The sequence below is a fragment of the Lepisma saccharinum genome, chromosome 1 (genome assembly GCF_977018435.1).
Source record: "Lepisma saccharinum chromosome 1, izLepSacc3.1, whole genome shotgun sequence".
In the NCBI taxonomy this organism is placed as follows: Eukaryota; Metazoa; Arthropoda; class Insecta; order Zygentoma; family Lepismatidae; genus Lepisma; species Lepisma saccharinum.
This window is the reverse complement of record NC_139229.1, coordinates 220,589,142-220,607,284: the sequence shown is the minus strand read 5'-3', so window position 1 is coordinate 220,607,284 and position 18,143 is coordinate 220,589,142. Positions and strand designations below refer to the sequence as shown.

The following is an 18,143-nucleotide window of genomic DNA, read 5'->3' as shown; positions in this document are numbered from 1 at the left end:
GCCGTTTTTATACACTAACACACAAAAATATTATTTTCACATTAGTGAAATAATTAAAATGTAGAATTTTGACTGTTTTGCGAACTTACTTTATGAAGTACTGCATACTGCAGTACAAACTGCATGAGCACAACCAGTTACATGATTATTAGTTCATGTTAGTATATTTTTCTGAAGATTTGTCATTTCTTAATATTGTTTTTTTCTTGCAATACATAATTATTAACAATAACATTGTATGACATGTTTAAATCCACTAAACACTGTACATTGTTCTGCTATTGTCATGCTAACATTTGGCAGGATTAACATATTAAGAAGCAGAAACACATTAAATAAAATCAAAAAATTAATAATGCGAACAAGAAGCTTGAGTACTGTTCACATTATTCATGTAAGAATGATTGGTTCAATATCATCCTGTACTCGTTTTACATTGATTCAAGAGACATAATTATCATGATAGTCAACATCAACAATTGCATCCCATCAAGGAAAACTTTATTTTAAAGTTGCTAGTTGCCAAATACAAGACAAATACACAGATGTGTACACAAATTCTCCTGTGTGTGCCTAATCTTCAAATACACATCCTGTACAAACTTTTACAGAATCTTAAATTGATCGTGGAATACAGATCAATCCTGCAAAAAGTAGTACATCTGGCAACGCTACAGGTATCATAAATTTACGTGTATATAAATGGTTTATTTTGCAAATATCCACTTCTGACAATTTCATCTGTAAGATGGTAATATGTTCAACATGTTTAATGAATCCTTGTTAAAATCCACACAAAACACATTAACAGCACGAAAGTTTGTCCAAGCTTTCAACTCCTTCTCAGAATCTTCGTCAAGGCTGGTCAAGGTTCTGATGAGTGGAGACCTTGGACAAACTTTTAAAGTGTTTCGTATCATGCTGTTTATGTGTTTTGTGTGCTTTTTAACAAGAATGTTGCTGGCACGTGACGTAAGAAGTTTTTTAGTGTTTAATGAGTCTCTTAACTGTTCTATGTTTTGTGAAGTGTTGTACTTCTTTTAATGTTTCTCAGATAAGAGAGAGCTTTGTTTATTCACTCTTGTGCATTAAGTTTCTTTTTGCAACATAGGATTTACTTATCATGAATATGTATCTTTACAAATTTGAAAATAACTTTATTTCTTTCAAAATATTAAATGTCTTCTTTTCAAGAATAAAATAATGATTTCCTCAATGAAATTTACAAATGCGACAGTTTGTGATTGGAAATCTGATGGAGGATATTGGTGTTTGTTTTCCTTATTTGACATAACAGTTTCACCAAGCCATGCCATAAATAGTTGTGTAAAATATTATATAAGCATGCTTGATGTAAGAACATTAGTTGTAATTGACACAAGTTTTATTTTATTTTTAAATGAGAGCCTCTGCCATATTCACTAGATCGTGGTTTTGTTGCAGCCTCAGGGAAACTCTATGCTTGTGGCAGCAATTCTGAGTCTCAACTTGGTCTGGGAGACACAAAAGATCGGCACAACCCTACTGAAGTGTCAGGTATTGAAGAAGAAATAAGGCAATTAGCTGCTGGGTGCAACCATTCACTGGCACTTACAGGTAAAAGAAAGAAATCAACATTCTCTGTAATTGTAGCGATAGCGAAAGATCAGGTGAGGCCAGGCCGGCTCGGTAGCTCAGTGGTTAGAGCAATGGCACGGTATGCCAGAGACCCGGGTTGAATCCTGGTCGAGCGTGCATTTTTCGCTGAAAATTTCTACATATTTTCTGTAGTGTTTGATGTGAAATTATGTTATGATAAAAAACGTTTCCATGTGTCGACATGTATAATTGTTTTCTCTTCCTCACAATCCTACTCTGACTTGCACCGAAAGTTCATGAAACAAATTTATTGCCTAAACTGAAATTGACAAATTGCAAAATTTTACTTAAATGTGATCATATCTGCAAACATCCCTTTTCCTAGTTGCTCAAATAGTTGCAATTTCTTGTTTGGGTGATATTTGTGATGTTGAAGGGTGCAGATTTTGAATTACAAATATTTTAAATTATTAAAATAGACCACAAGAGTACATATTAAATAATAATGTTGGAATCCTCCAACATGTTTTGTGAGAGTTGGCATAAAAGATGTTCCTAAAGAAACAAAAAGGTAAACAGAAATAAGTGCAAAAAAGATTTGTGTTTCAAAAATTGTAGATCTTGTGGGATAAAGAAAAGCAATTTTATGTAACATATACATATTCAAATCTAAGTCTTTTTAATGATAGTAAAGCAGGTAATATTTCACAAACATGTTTATTTCCATCATCAGACCCAATGGAGTTCAAAGAAAAACATTTGCATTGTGTACTACATAATTTGTTGAATCAGTTCAGAGATGTTTAATTGTTTGTTATTGACAAAACACACAATCTCACAGTTACCAGGCCTTCCGTTTTTATGCCATGTTTTTGTGATTACCGCTAGATGTTACTGTCTTGATTGTATATTTTCTTGCATCAAATTGAAATATTAGTTATAACTTACAGCGAAGAAGATCATAAAATTGCCAAGCCAAGCATGAGTTGTGAAGATCAAAAATCTGGATATACAATTTTGAGAACATTTTGCAAAGTGTTTCTTCACATGTATTAATGCGTAATTGAATCTGTTGCATTCAAATTTCAGAGTCTGGAAGACTATTTGGCTGGGGAAGTAATTCTGATGGTCAACTAGGACTTAGTGATTCCTCTGATATTTCAGTTCCTACACCAATACAGTTTGATTCAGAGGTGTGTCATATAAGTTGCGGCTACTATCATACTGCTGTGCTTACAGGTATTGTCTTGAGTTTTGTGTTTGTGTGTGTGTGTGTGTGAAAGAGAGAGAAAACTTATTGTTTGACTCCATGACTAGAGTATTTTGCAATTGTAGAATTAACGAAAAGAAAAACGTTAGAAATTGTATATTTGCATTTTCCCTTTGTTCTATAATTGGCAGAAGAGGCAAATCTTAAAATACTTAGAGGAATGTGTGGAAATTTAATGGAAGAATTATTACATACCTTATTGTGGTATTGTTCATGTAAGTATGTTTTTAAATTGATTAATATTTATTTTATTATTACGAATTTCTAGTGGGGTAAATATATCTTGTTTTCAGTTAAATTTTTATTTATCTTCACAATTAGCCAAAAGTGGCAGAAAAGCAAAGTAAAATAAAGCAAATCAATCAATTAAATTTTTAATTAGCTAGGAAATCATATAATAGTTCTCCATGTATATTTTTGGATATTGGAAGGCAAACTGTATTTACTGGTTTGTCGGAGTTATTGTGGCTGTTATTTTAGTTAATTGTTATTTTAGTTGGAGGTCATAAAACTGAGCATAAGATTTTTAAAAAATTGTTACGTAGTCTTCTATCCTTTATGGGGTGGTTAAAATTTTTAAAACATTATGTTTGTGAGTGATCAGTGGTTGTTGATGTTTTACCTGTTTATAACTATGTGATTGTAAACCAATTTCACACAACGTGCTGTGATGCCAGAAGTGCCAGGTTTGAATCCCAGCCTCGGCATGGGTGCTGTTTGTGAGTGTCCATCAATTTCATCATATCATCACTCATTCTCATTATCACAATAGCCAAAAGTGGCAGAAAACTGATGCTAAATAACAAAAATCATATCATATCAAATCAAATAAACTAACTTCATTTTTACCTCAATAAGGTATGTAATATTTTTTCCCATTAAAATTGATTGACTGTGGTAACACAGGAATCGTAAAATTTTTAAAATTTGTGGTAATGAAACGAATGAACCAGAAGCTTACAATATTAATGACTTATGTAAAAGCAGCAGTGGTTTTAGCTGAAAACAATACTTTTCTCACAATTAGAGACTGTGTTGTAAAACAGTACAAATGCCTTTTCCCTCTTATTTCAGTTTAATTGGTGTAAACAACTGTGATGCTGATGAAGCTTTTGAGATGATAAAAAAAGTGCTCCCCTGTGCATAGCACCACGCCATGAAGGCATATAGGGGGTGTGGGGGTAACGCCCCACACTTTCCCGGTCGTGAGTGGGGGTGATGTGATCAGCATCACGCCCCTGACCGCCTTTACCCCCCAGGGTTTCCCCCAGGTACCCATGTTATTCGACGCTGGGTGGGCGCCGGGGCCGCTTCCAACGTTAGAAAAGTTCCCGGATTTGAACCGGCCGGGGATCGAACCCGGGACCTTGAGCATGGTAGTCAGACGCGTTACCAACTGAGCCACCGCGGCCGCTGCTTTTTGAAATAATATGAAACATCAGTACATGCACTTTTACCAGGGGAATTATACATTGAAGGATTATTATTATATAGCATAAGCAAAATGAAAGAAAACTGCTATTCAGTTGGAAATGTTTTACATTGGATTGGTTCTAGAGCTGGAAAAAAGCCAGCTTTTTTGAATGGATGGTTTTTTTTCTTGATAAAAGGCCAGCTTTTTTTGGGGAAAAAAACTGAAATTTTGGCTTTTTTGGCTTTTTACCAATTGCAGCTAGCCTATTTTACTTGAAGTTACTGTTATGAATTTAAAGGTTTGTAATGACATATTTTACAACTAGCTAAAAATAATTTACATGATGTAGCAGCCAAGAGTCAGATATTGGCCAATCATATACATATTGCATAATGGTTCAAATACAATTTTAACCTTAGCTTACCAAGGGGTGGGGTGGAGGGGTAGGGGCTTTCAGACCCACCACCTCTATTTTTTAGATTTTTCAACTGTTGAAAATAAATTACATTGTTCCCTAGGATGTTCCCAATATTTCTGTATTACTTTTGTTCATCAAAACAAGGCTGCCATTAGGGAACACGAGGCCCTGTACAAACTATATCTGCGAGGCCTTTGTGTTATGTAATGTTAAAATATCGATTTCATCCGTTTCTTGTAAAATTCTTCTCTAGCACTAACCTGGTTATTAGAATTGTGTAATTATTACTTATTGTTAAGCACGAGTGCGCGTTCGCAGTATCGCCATTTAGCACTAATAAAATTTATAATTTGGCAACCAGCTTTCCTTAATGACTGCTGATTGAGACCTTGTTTTAGTGATACAAGCCCTAGAAAAAAAATGTTATCCTGTGTGTTCGCAGCCATGTATTGTAAATTTACCCTTGTTGTTGATATGTATTTTTTCTGCCAGAAAACGCACTAAATGCGGAAAGGGGATCATGACAGCATGAGCCGGCCCCAGTGCGCTCACTCGAGGCCCCGTGCTCCAGGAGACACCGCGCTAGATTAAAATAATAGTTTATACGATGCTAGTGCTTCCAATTAAGTAACTAATCTGATATAGCCTGCATTCGTATCTTATTTTGACATACTTAAAAATATCCAAAATTACTGAAATCATAAACAAAGTAGCTACTATATAAAGATAGTGTTCCAAATATTTGTATCAAAAATACTTAACATATATTATTTGTTTACTTATATAATGAAATATGATATGAAAATATTATTTTATGGAAACAATACAAATTCACTACAGTGTCAAAATTCAATGAATAGTAAAGAAAACAATTATGTTATTCGTTGATTGATTTGGTTTTTTGTTTACTTCGCTTTTTGTGCCACTTTTGGCTAATTTGCGAAGATGGGGATGAGTGATGATATGATGAAATTGATGAAAGGACACACTCAAACATCCACGCCCAGGCTGGGATTCGAACCCGGGACCCCTGGCATCGTAGTGCAATTATGTTATTGGATATGATTAAATATTGCTACTTTTTTAGTTAAAGTAACAGTATATATTGAACATTCCCATTTTTGCAATTAAATATGTACTAGGGGTACATAAGAGTGATTAAGTAATCGATTTGTTGTTTTAAGTTCACTGTATGCCCAGATAGGCTAATCGGGACTGGACTTACAGTTTAAAGTGGGTTCCAAACCACTGTGCCATTTGCCTCCAACTGGTATCAAACCCGAAACCCCTTGGTTATAAGGCAACGACGTACATCAGAATGAAAACAAAATGAATATGTAATAGTGTTTACATTATGATTTTGTAGGACACCTGTACTTCAGACTAAGGAACAAACATTGAAAAAGAATGAACTTAAATATACTTCCCGCAAATATTATATGCCCCAGGCCCCGTAATGCAAGATTATGCTCTGCCAAATACTTAAGGACATACAGTATTAATTTGAAGACCTCACGCTAGTGGTGCTTTTCCTGTGAAATCAAAATTCACACTGTCCATTTTATAAGGCATTGAATTTGACTTTGTGATATTTCATGGTTTTGTAGTCAAAAGCTTAAATGCCTTCAATCATCACAGTCTTAATTTGCCATCATGCCCCCACCCTTCTTCCCAAACAGCTTACAACAAAAACAAAATCTTATCTTTCCTCTTGGAGTACACCAACCACCTTCTGTCGACCGTTTCCCTATTTTGCGTAACATGCTTATTATGTCCAAGTGAAATGTATCAATTATCACCATTAATATGGTAATCATGATTTATGATGCGAATAGGACCCTTTTGAATGATTGAATCAAATTCGGAACTGTTTACAACTGACGTCCACTCACCTGGATCTAAAAGCAGAGGTGATCTGTCAACTGGCTCAGAAGATGAAAATGAAACATATTCCTCCTCGCAATTACTTCCTACATTTGGCACCTGGTTCACAGACGAGCTACATTTAAGGTCACCCCAGCCACTGGTACATACGACTTGGACTATATCGCGAACACACTCCGTAACACCACCACCATCAACACTAACACTAAAACACTTGACATTAAGTGTATCTACATTATTTCCATCTATCGTGTTTTTTTTTGTTGTTGTTTTTTTTGCGAATCCAGATTCAAATTCACGAAATTTGTCCCATTTCCTAGACATTCCTATAATCACAATTCTACACACCCTTACACATTACTTTCTGTGTCAAACAAGAATGACTTGAAATTTGTTGACACTTCGGTGTGGTTGTAATATCTGGCAAAATCTGGAAACGTTCCTTCCCTGGGAGGGTTTGAGAGGCAATAAAGTACTCATATCTCCAGATCTTTTCATCTTCTATTTAATCTGCGGGGGCAATACACCGACCCAAGGTCCTTTGATCTGCACACCGCCTGCTTTGAGAGGCCTGTTTCTGAAGCCCCTTTTTGGAAATTGATGGAGTTGTAAAATTTGATGCCAGAGAGAGGGAAGGTCGCGGAAGAAAACACAGTACACCCCTGATTAAAAAGTGAAATAACCTTGTGTAATTTTTGTTGTACTCGTGTGTTCCTTATGATTTATTTTTGTAGGATTCTCATTTCACATCTAAGTTTGAGACATAAATACTGTCGTCAAGTACAGTAAAATGCAATTTTAAAAAACTGATATTGTTTTCCATGTTTCCTTCCGACAAGGAGTTTCGAAAAATTATTAAAAAGTCAAATTTGTTTTTTCATTTTTTTAAAGTGCTATTTACAATCTGAAGTGCTTGGAATATCACCAAATAAGGGACAAAAGATTGACGCCAATCCTGTGTTGCGAATTGCTTGCCTAAAAAATCGGGAAATTATTATACATGCAGAAAAGCTAAAATGAAAACACAACGAAAATGAATTCTTTTAAACTGAGGTTTGCTTAAATACTGCAGTCACATTTCAGTGCATAAAAGTGACAGGCAAATTATTGATTGTGCCAGCAATTAGACTGTTCTCAAACTATATTTATGCCTACTTTTCTTATTTTACATCACTTTGCTGCCTCTTTAGTTAAATCGTAACGATGGGCATGAATGACGCTTATATAGAATTGAAGAAGGGACACTCTCCAAGAACATCCAAGCCTATGCCAGGATTCGAGAGTGTGCATTTTTTGAGAATTAGATATTTGAATAGTAGGAATTTTAAAAAATGGGATGATATGAGTGAAGGAAAAGAACTGAACTTATCTATAATCTCGAAATCCTTCACAGTAATGCTGCTACAAGCAACTCCGTGGCGCAAGAGCCATCTTAGGGGCACAGCCTGCCAATCAGCTTATCTTTGGGTGACCCGTTGTGAGCGCATTGAATCCCATCGCCGCTATTTTCTGGCTTTCGAGACTGGAACCTGCTACTGCTTCTTTTCAAGTAGCTCCTTAATTGTTCTCACGATGCTGGGTTAACACCGAAATTTTGAGAGTTCGTACTGGGAATCAAACCCAGGACCACTCACACCAAAATCTAGAGCGCTAACCAGTAGACTTCGTGGGAGCGCTCTTCACAGCAATAGGTACGCTTAAATTTATTTCTTTAATATAAAGTAAAATTCTCCTAATTTCATCTAATCACCATTAATCATTGTCACCACGATCAGGCCAGAAAACAGAGAAATCCTTTTGGGTGCCTATTTGATTCAGAGGTTTTTGCTGACTACAAATCTGCACCCCTACCCATTATTCTCGAAAACAAGAGTGTTACGTGCTTTGCCCTAATGGAGTATTTATTAGACACTCTGTAGACGGTTTCATCTTGCCGCTGCGGTTGTAACCATGAGAGGTTGTAGTAAATTGCCCAGCGGACCATCTAGGCTTTGATGCAGACTCTTGTTTTCGTCTTTTTGCAGAGCAGCACACCCTCAAATTTGTTGGGCCTCAGTTTCCAGACAAATAACCATTTTATGATGCCTGTCCTTGGTCGAAGATAAGGCAGGAAATCGGGGGAAGTTGGAGTCACAAATGGGTTGTTGATCCTTGTCGGCAAGTTTTCACTGGTGGCTTGACAAGAGGGGACATAGTTGTCGGTTACCAGAAATACAACTTTGTTACAACGCAGTTTTTCTTTTCAAAACAATTATGTTTTTCTTCCTTCTATTCGAGTGCAATCGCTTTTGCACAATATATGAGCAAATAAGTGATTTAGACGCGCGAGGCCCTGTGTGGTGGCACGTGTCGCACACCCCTAACGGCGGCCCTGCATCAATACATAAATGTAATGTAATTAGGAGGCAAAATGCACTTGGTGGGCATATCAGGCTCCATCTTTGAATGCATCTCATTCAAGATACTCATGCCATTGACAGTGTATAATTAGTTGGTAATGATGGTAATTATTGTAATTATTATATTTAATAAACAACTGCACTTTTACAAACACAAAAGCATTAATAAAAAATTGTAATAGATTTTGTGAGTTTTAGTGAATGATAAAATATATGTGACACACTCATGCAATAATTGGTTATTACTTTCTATTAATGATAGTAATTTTTGTAATTATTATAAATAATATATAACTGCACATATATAATCAGCAAAGGAAGCAGTGATTCAATAATAAAATGGTTTCTTGCATTTTAGTGATTAAAAAAAGTGTGGACCTGTTAGTTGCCCCCCGGTATGTAAGTTTCTTGTACAGCAAGGGTAAACTAGGATTAAAACTAAACGTGTAGTCTTGATGAACACATCTGGCTATGAAATGGACTTAAAACAAGCTTTTACATTTGTATCTCAATTTAAATGTTGATGTGATAAAACATGAAATAAATGTTAATAAGAAAATATTCGATGTTTCGGGACAATTAAAAATCTTTGTTCACAACATGTATGCAGAAGTATACGTATTACGTGAATGAATCCTGTTTAGCGGAGCTTTGAGATGGAAGTGATATGTGACTCTTGGAAACCAACCCTTAGAAGTAAATGCAACCTTTAGAACCGAAGCAACATAAGCTGCAAGTGTCGCTTGTCACTTGGCCTGTAATGTTTTCTCAGGGAACTTTCAGACCGAAGCAACAAGTGACATGTGTCACTTGGAAGCAGGCCCTCAGCAATCCAACCTTTTGAACCAAAGTGAGACATCTAAACATGTCACTTGCATGTTGCTCGAACTATACTGTTTTCTCAAAGGCGTATATTGTGCCGCTTTGGTCTGTTGTAATTGCATGCACGGCGAATGCTTTGCTTTATACTGAAGGAGACTGTGTCGCTTGTCATCTGTGACTTCAGTCTGAAAGCTCCTATGGAGCGCATCACGTCTCACCTCGGTGTTGATTGTGCATGGTAGATGCTTCCTTACAGACTGTGTCGCTTGTCAATTCAATAAGACACACTCCCCTCCCTGCCATGTGTTGCTTCGATATGAATGTTCTTTATACTTTACAAGATTGTTAGCTACTTTATCAGAGATTAAGATTTAATTTAGGTTGTAAATCACGGAGAACAAAAGGCAAGTACTACTGTTGGAAAAGGGATAGAAGGTTCATTTTATAATCATGCATGGGCCTCTAGAGTGGAATAAAGTAATGCTGTTGCCTTGTAATAAGAAGGGGTCTGAAGTTCAATCCTCAGTGGAGGCAGAGTGCTTCAGATTTCATTTCAAAGAGTAGGTTTGTTCCAGATTTCTTAAGTAGATTTTTTTTTTTTTTTTGTGTGTGTGTGTGTGTGTGTGTGTGTGTGTGTGTGTGTGTGTGGTGGCCAGTCCAATTTACTTAGGGTTACCAGACGTCCAAATTTTCCCGGACATGTCCTACATTTTAGCCTTATGCCCGGCGTCCGGGAGGAATTTGAAAAATATAATAAATGTCCTACATTTTGAGTGTTACATAATATTAATTATAAAAATAGGTAACAGAAAAAAATCATGCAAGTTAAAAGTCTATGGACTGCACTTCCAAACTCAATGGTGAAATTTATTTTGATTCAGTCATTGCACAAAAGAAAAAAGTTTGTCCTGCTATTAAACAACGGGAAAACGGAAGCACTTAATGAACAAAGTTTTGGGACCACTTTCTGATAACATCACTGCTCAATGCCTGAGCAGAATTTCTTTCCTTAGGGTTTATACTGATGGAACAAGGTGTTGCCCATTCTTATTCAATATTCAATATAATTTGATTGTAAAGCAGGAGTATAGAGAAGAAAGATATTCAGGCTGTCTGTCAGTCAAGGAAGTCATGGTAGTCAAGAAATATTAAAGAAATCAAGAAGTAGGTCAAGAAGTCAAAAAAAGGCAATAAATTATTCTTGTGGTCAAGAATTTTTGCTATCATAATGACTGATTGGTTGATTTAGTTTATTTTACTTCACTTTTTCTATCCTTTTGGCTAATCGCGAAGATGAATGGTGGTAACATAAGATGGATGAAGGGACAGTCACAAACATACAGGGACAACTGATACAAGCCCCATATAAGATTATACTGGCTGTGAGTCCAGACGCCAAATCTCGCTTGTCTGCCAAACACAGTTCAGGATGCATTAATACGAAAAAGCAGATGTAATTCTCTTCTTAAATTCAGCTTCAGTTTTTATCTTAACTGTCTCTCTGGTAGGGGTTTTCATTAAATAAATATTTATTTTCTTAATTACTAATTTCCAGTTTTACCTAAGTAGGGGTCGAATAAATAAACATTAAGAAAACGGAAAAAAGGTCTACAAGAGTCCAGAAAAATTCAAGAATTCTGGATGTGTTATTATGGTAGACAACCTGTTATTGAACTAAAAAATACCCAAAATGAAACTTCACAAACCATTTTAAACTACGGTAATTGCTGAATATTTGTTTGCCATTACAGGTCATAATTCAAATGTTGAGAGAGTACTTTCATTTCCACCAGCACAACAGACTCACGAGAGAAATTATATTTTCATAAAGTCTGTAAAATGTTCGTTTGGTACTGGTCCTTATAATTTCAAGTTGACTGTCCACTCCAATATAAATATAGTTTGACTAAACCTCAGATTTTGATAAAAATTGTCTCCTCTTACTTAAATCATATAGTAAGAGGTGCATTTATTAGTATGTTTGCAAGTTTTGAAATTTTGCATTTAAAAATTCATTAAGAATTCATTTCTTAAAACTGAAAAGTGTCATTTTTTAACTACTTTCTAACATGTTCTATAGAAATATGTATTATTTATTGAGAATGTTTTGTGTCCTACATTTTAACTTAATGTCCTACATTTTGGGACAGCATGTCCTACAATTACCATACAGCGATCTGGTAACCCTAAATTTACTTCTTCTTCAGTTTTAGTGCCAGTATTTTTCAACCACCCGGCCACAAAAGGTCCATTGCACCCAGGGGTTGACGACTAATTTAAATCTAATTTTATATTTGACAGCAAGTCTATACATAATTGAACTATGATTATGTCATAGTTGATTAATTGAGGGTGCATATTAATTTGCATATAAACTTTAGAGATCAGAAATGTACCAGGTGGCCAGAATTAAAGGTACCCAACTCAGAGCCCTTTGTAGCCTGTTTGAGGCATCATAGAACTCTGAAATTTGGTGAATCCACTATGCAAACCATGGGGAAGAGGATGGCGATTAAAAATTTAAAAAAAGTTCAATTTTCTGCCACCAGGTTGAAATGTGGCGCTGTACTTCCACGATGGGTTGTAATAATGTTGTAAGCGTGCACACTAGTCACAGAATATCGGGAACAAGAGGCTCTATCCGCCACTGCAACAGCCACTTCAGTGATAACTTCTTCTGCAATCTGCCAGCGGCCCGGCCCCTTCCTGCTGCAACACCCAGATCTCCAGTCTCTTCAAATTTCTTCATCATCTTTCTTAACCCATACGTCATCATGGGCCCATTTTGAAGTTCTTTCACATGAATAACCTCGAAGTACAGCTGCACTATTACTACTGTTCTGATAAAACAACTTCACCACCAATGCATATTCTTTCTTATTTAATGGCATGGTGATCACTTCTGAACTTTTGTTCAGCACTCACGTTAAGTGATTTAGCTGAGTTATTAAGTAGAAAGACATTTGTTATTTGTTAGTAGCTGGAAGTTGCGAGAAAATAATCTCGTTTATTGCAAGATTGCAAGGTAAAGGCAAATCCATAACCAATTGGAGCAGTTTGTCATTATTACAACATGGAAGTACAGTGCCACATTTCAACCTGGTGGTGGAAAATTGAACTTTTTTTAGTCACCATCCCCTTCCCCATGGTATGCATAGTGGATTCACCAAATTTCAGAGTTCTATGATGCCTCAAACAGGCTACAGAAGGCTCTGAGTTGGGTAACTTTAATTCTCATCACCCGGTATTTATTAGTGAAATAGTGGGGATCAGGCCATTGATTTAAAGAAATAAATTTACTGGGCTGTGACCTCACAAAGGTTTAGAACCACTGCAACAAGAAGCCAAAATACATCACTAGTTGCTCTGTGTCCAGGTTTAGCAGACTTTTAACCAAATTATACATGATGTATTGGAAAGCCAGAATACAAATATATTTTACTGAACACAAAAAATTAGTGTAAAGAGATTTGATACTAGATTTTCGAAAGGTATAGCAGTTCTTTTTTTTTTTGCTTCATGTATGTGTTCGTATAACAAATTCAAACATTGAAAATCATATCATGCTATTAGGTTCTATTAAAAACACATACAAAACTACTCTAGTTATGTGAATATGTTTATACTACATAGATATATTTAATAAACCTACCGAAATATGAAGATAACACTCGATAAGAACTGCCCATTCAAAAAAAAGCCATCCTTTTATAAAGCACTGTTTGTCTAGCTACGAATTTAATATTGTAAATTGTATTTTATATTTAGAAATGAGTGTCTATTTTACAGTAGGGAGATAAACGAAAACCATGGAACAGGGAAATACTGCCAACTCCTGTATTTTCATTGATTTGAGACACTTTTATGAAAAAAGACCAACCAAAAGAGCCGGGGGGAAAAACTCCTTTCTTTTTCTTCCAAAAAAGCCATTTTTTTTACCACTTCCAACTCTAATTGGTTCATCGTATATTTTGAACAATGTGGCAATACTGGTGTAGTTGCTGTATTTTTTATATTAGTGGTGTAGTTTCGTGTGTTTGTATGTTTGAACGTGTTGTACGAGGGTTGTTCCGAAAGTTCATGGATTGAGATCACTATTCGGAGTGCGAGTCAGTACGAGGGTTGATGTGAGTTTCCTTTTCAAAATAGCGCCCTTCACACTCTATACACCTATTCCAGCGATGCACTAGCTTCTCAAACATATGTTGCAGACCATTTTCTGAGAGTCTGTGTAAGGTAGGGGTACTTCGTGGAAAGTGCTAAACTTACTTCCACATAACTCTTTCTTAAGTGTTGGAAACGCCCAGAAATCGCAGGGTGTGAGGTCTGGGATGTATGAAGGATGGTCTAGAGACTGCCCACCAATTTTCTCCAAAGCTGCCATAGCTTGCCGTACCACATGGGGCTTAGTGTTATCCTGCAGGAGAAACCATTCTTCATGAAGCAGTTCAGTGAACGTGGCACCCATCTTGCACAAACACAAGACATTTTCAGGTGTTTCGTGAGATCTTGCTCCACCAACATTCAGTTTAACTGCCAATTCACGAATCAATAAACGTCTATCTTCTTTAAACAATGTCTGCTTTCACAATGTTCTCATTGTTCACTGATGTTGATGTACGCCCACTGCATTTACCTTCCTTAAAATGCTTCCACTACTTGAATACGGCCGATCTGCCCATTGCTTCGTCACCGTAAGCTTCTTTGATCATCTCAAACGTTTCCTGGCCAGTTTTGTGTAACTTCACACAAATTCAATAGTGATCCTTTGTCCAGTAATTATCGATATATAATTCTCATCCGCCATTGTAATACACTCTGCAGTTTGACTTTTATAGCAAGCAAACAAACAACAGCTGTGCATTGGTTCACTCGTACAGTAACAAAGCACACCACAGACTATCTTCACGTGCAACAATCACATACTCGGCTTACACAGAATCGGCGCAGTGTTGCCAATCCACAAACTTTTGGAACCTCCCTCGTAAATTGAAATACATACGGATATATCAAGCGTAGTGCAGTAGTTAGTGCTTAATTAACTAATTAATGAAGTGAACAAGTGGTGAAATCCAGTTTTAGATTATGGCTGGAGACAATCATCAGGAACAAATGGTCAATACACTTGTAAAAAATGACCAATAGAAGATAAAACTTCTTGAGTAAACCTGCCTGCAATGGTCCTAATCTATGATAGTGACATGCAGGGTCCATACGTGATACTTCGGGATGGTGTCGGCAAAAACCATAAATATTTGTCTGCTGGTAGTGTAGGCAACTTTTTAAGGAAACTAGAAGTTTACACTTAGTACCATACTGGTAAGGTGCGGATTACTCACAATTAAATATAAACTTTAAGCTAAAAGATTAAAAAATCGGCAACTTACGTGTGTGAGTATGAGATATTTTTCGTACTACGTTTCGGAGGTTACACTACCTCCTTCTTCAGGTTGAAACGTTGTTATTCAGACACCTGACATGGTGCCTCGTCGTGAAAGTGAAGGTTAAGGATTTAGGTTAAAAAGTTGCTTGAAGGACACTTTCTAAAAAAGAGTATAAATTACACATCTAAAACCGCGCAATGCTATAAAAACAAAAGAACATCTAAGGCTGAAGTCGGAGAACTGCCGACCAATGCACAGGGTAGGCGAATGCACAGTGTCAGCCCGTGCCTGGGGAAAAGGAACTTCCCCTCCTCAAACCTTCCAAACTGGGGCTCGGGAGTCACCAATCCAAGGAGAAGTCGACCTCCACCTCGGCGGCTTTCCTAACCTCAGGAGTAACATGGAAGCCCATTTCGTCCCTAAGCCCTGCGGCTTTATCCCATTTTTTAAAGAAATTAACCCAGCCTTCTTCTAAATTCCCATCGTCCCTATTAAGCTTATTCCAATTTTCCGCGCATATATAAGCAGCTTCATATACGTTCCTGTCCAATTTATTGTTAACCTCCCTAATAATTTCCCTTTTAGCAATCTTATGTCGGTTAACCAATATATGTTCAGACAATCCGGTTTTGGGTATGCCTTCCTTTACGTCCTTATCATGCTCTCCCCACCTGACTCGCATACTTCTCCCCGTTTGTCCCACATATTCCTTTCCGCATTCACACACTATCCTGTACACCCCTTTCCGCTCCTCAGGGTTATTGCGTCCATCCCCCCTCCCTTTCTTATATGATGTGAAGTGCTTTTCAATACTCCGGGGCGCCCTTACCCCACATTTTATTCCGTAACCCCTCACGGACTTCTCAATTTTTTCTGAGACCCCCTTAAAATACGGGATCCCGACGAAACATGTGTCTTTTTCGCCGTTTTCTATCTCAGTTTTTTTATCCTCTATGCCATTTTGCGATGTTTCTTGCTTAACAATCCTTTTGGCTCTCCTAGCTACTTTTTCCAGGTCGCGGATAGTGTACCCATTCTTTACCCCCACTCTCCTTATCCATTCCCCTTCTTTCCGTTTCTCTTTCTCGTCATTGCACAGTCTTTCGGCGCGAATGTAAAAGTTAAGAAAAACATTTAATTTAGTCCTATTCGAATGTTGGGATCTCTTATGGAGGTACAGCTCTCCAGCTAACGGTTTATGAAAGACCCCCGTAACGATCCGTTGTCCGGTTTTAGTAAGGCATAAGTCGAGAAAGTGGATCTTTCCGTTGACCATACCTTCCCTAGTAAACCCAATCCTGGGGTCCTGCTTCCCCAATTGGTCGAAAATGCTGTCAAGTTTGATTTCATCCCCTATGATGAGGATGTCATATACATATCTCCCATAATAAGCTTAATAAGACCCTAATTAGGATAGGTTTCCTTAAACATTGTAAGAAGAAAGGTTTTTTACCGAGTTTTTTAAAGTGGGGGTACCAACCTCTTAGTTTTAAAGGGCTGGATCAAAAGAGGGAAATACAGTTTAGAATGCTGGGGAAATGCGTAAGGGAGGCTTATGCACAGGTGGATAGGCTCAACTCTGAATGTTACAGGTTACATTTGGAAATTGGAGGACGATTAGACCAGGTGACATGGGGGCGCATTGAGGAACGTCATTCTAGAACAGTCGAACGGGCGAGAGTAAGAGATATCGAGACAATTAAGAGGAAATTAATTAAATTGGGAATTAACGAGGGAGTTAAGGAGGGAGAGAATAGGGACAGTAAAGAGGACGAAAATAAAGCCAATATTCTAAATCTAACAAAACTTCAACCCCCTAAGGCCTTAGCGGGGATTATGAAAATGGGGCATAAGTTTGCCATTAGGGATGAAAACTTCGAAAAAGAGGAATTCGTCATAGCGGCGGAAAAAATAGTAGGAAAATTAGACGAAAAAGAAGATAAATCCAATGTCAGAGTAAAAATTCGTGACATTATAGATGAACAAATGCACCTAAGTATAAGGGAACTAGGCCCCCCCGTTACCAATCATAGGGCATCAAAGGGAAAAACGGAAAGTAAGCTTAGGGGGAGTCTTCGTAACGTGAAAAAATGGGTTAAACAAAATGATGTATACTTGGTTAGATCGGATAAGGAAAACAAAATGGTCATTATTGGGAAAGAGGAATACCACAGCAAGTTGGAAGATAGCTTTAGAAGTAATGACTACGAAGAAATCAAGGTTAATCCCATTAATAAAATCAAGCGAGAAATCAGAAAAGGCATTGAAACCAGTTTTACCTTGGGAAGCGCGGAAAAAAAGAAATTACTTAAGGGGGTTAAGGAAGGAAATATTCCTACGGCCTTTGGGATACCTAAGACCCATAAGGAGGGGATACCCCTCAGACCCATCATCCCCATGTATGCACATCCAGGATATGGTTTAGCTAAAGAAATGATTAGGAGGATGGGAAAAATGGATATGGACACTCCGTATAGCGTCAAAAACTCTCTTATGGTCAAAGAAACCATCGAGAAACTCACTATAGGAGAACGGGACGCAATCTGTAGTTTCGACGTTATTAATCTGTACCCCAGTGTCCCCCGGGACAAAGCTGGGGATTGTTTATACAGATGGTTGATTGACCAAAACGTTGAAATCTTGGTCGCCTGGGAGTACGTCCGGTGGTTTTTTCTCATTACGGGGTACAATTACTTTTACGTTAACGATAAAATCTTCCGACAAAAAGAAGGGTTGGCCATGGGCAATCCCATCTCTGGTCTTGTGGCCAACATCTTCATGCACTACGTCGAAAAAACCGCTATGGAGCATGCAGGGGGGAGGGGGGAAGTAAAATATTATGGGAGATATGTAGATGACATCCTCATCATAGGGGATGAAATCAAACTTGACAGCATTTTCGACCAATTGGGGAAGCAGGACCCCAGGATTGGGTTTACTAGGGAAGGTATGGTCAACGGAAAGATCCACTTTC

At 37.3% G+C, this 18,143-nt stretch overlaps 1 protein-coding gene across 1 annotated transcript in view; it reads left to right on the top strand.

Annotated features, from left to right (window-relative positions):
* The window catches only part of LOC145988972 (X-linked retinitis pigmentosa GTPase regulator-like), a 404,239-nt gene that overhangs the window by 232,893 nt on the left and 153,203 nt on the right, over window positions 1–18,143 (top strand). The window contains exons 5-6 of the mRNA XM_083124278.1: window positions 1,444–1,596; window positions 2,668–2,817. Coding sequence (XP_082980404.1) covers window positions 1,444–1,596; window positions 2,668–2,817 — 303 coding nt within the window. The remainder of the gene's footprint in view (window positions 1–1,443; window positions 1,597–2,667; window positions 2,818–18,143) is intronic.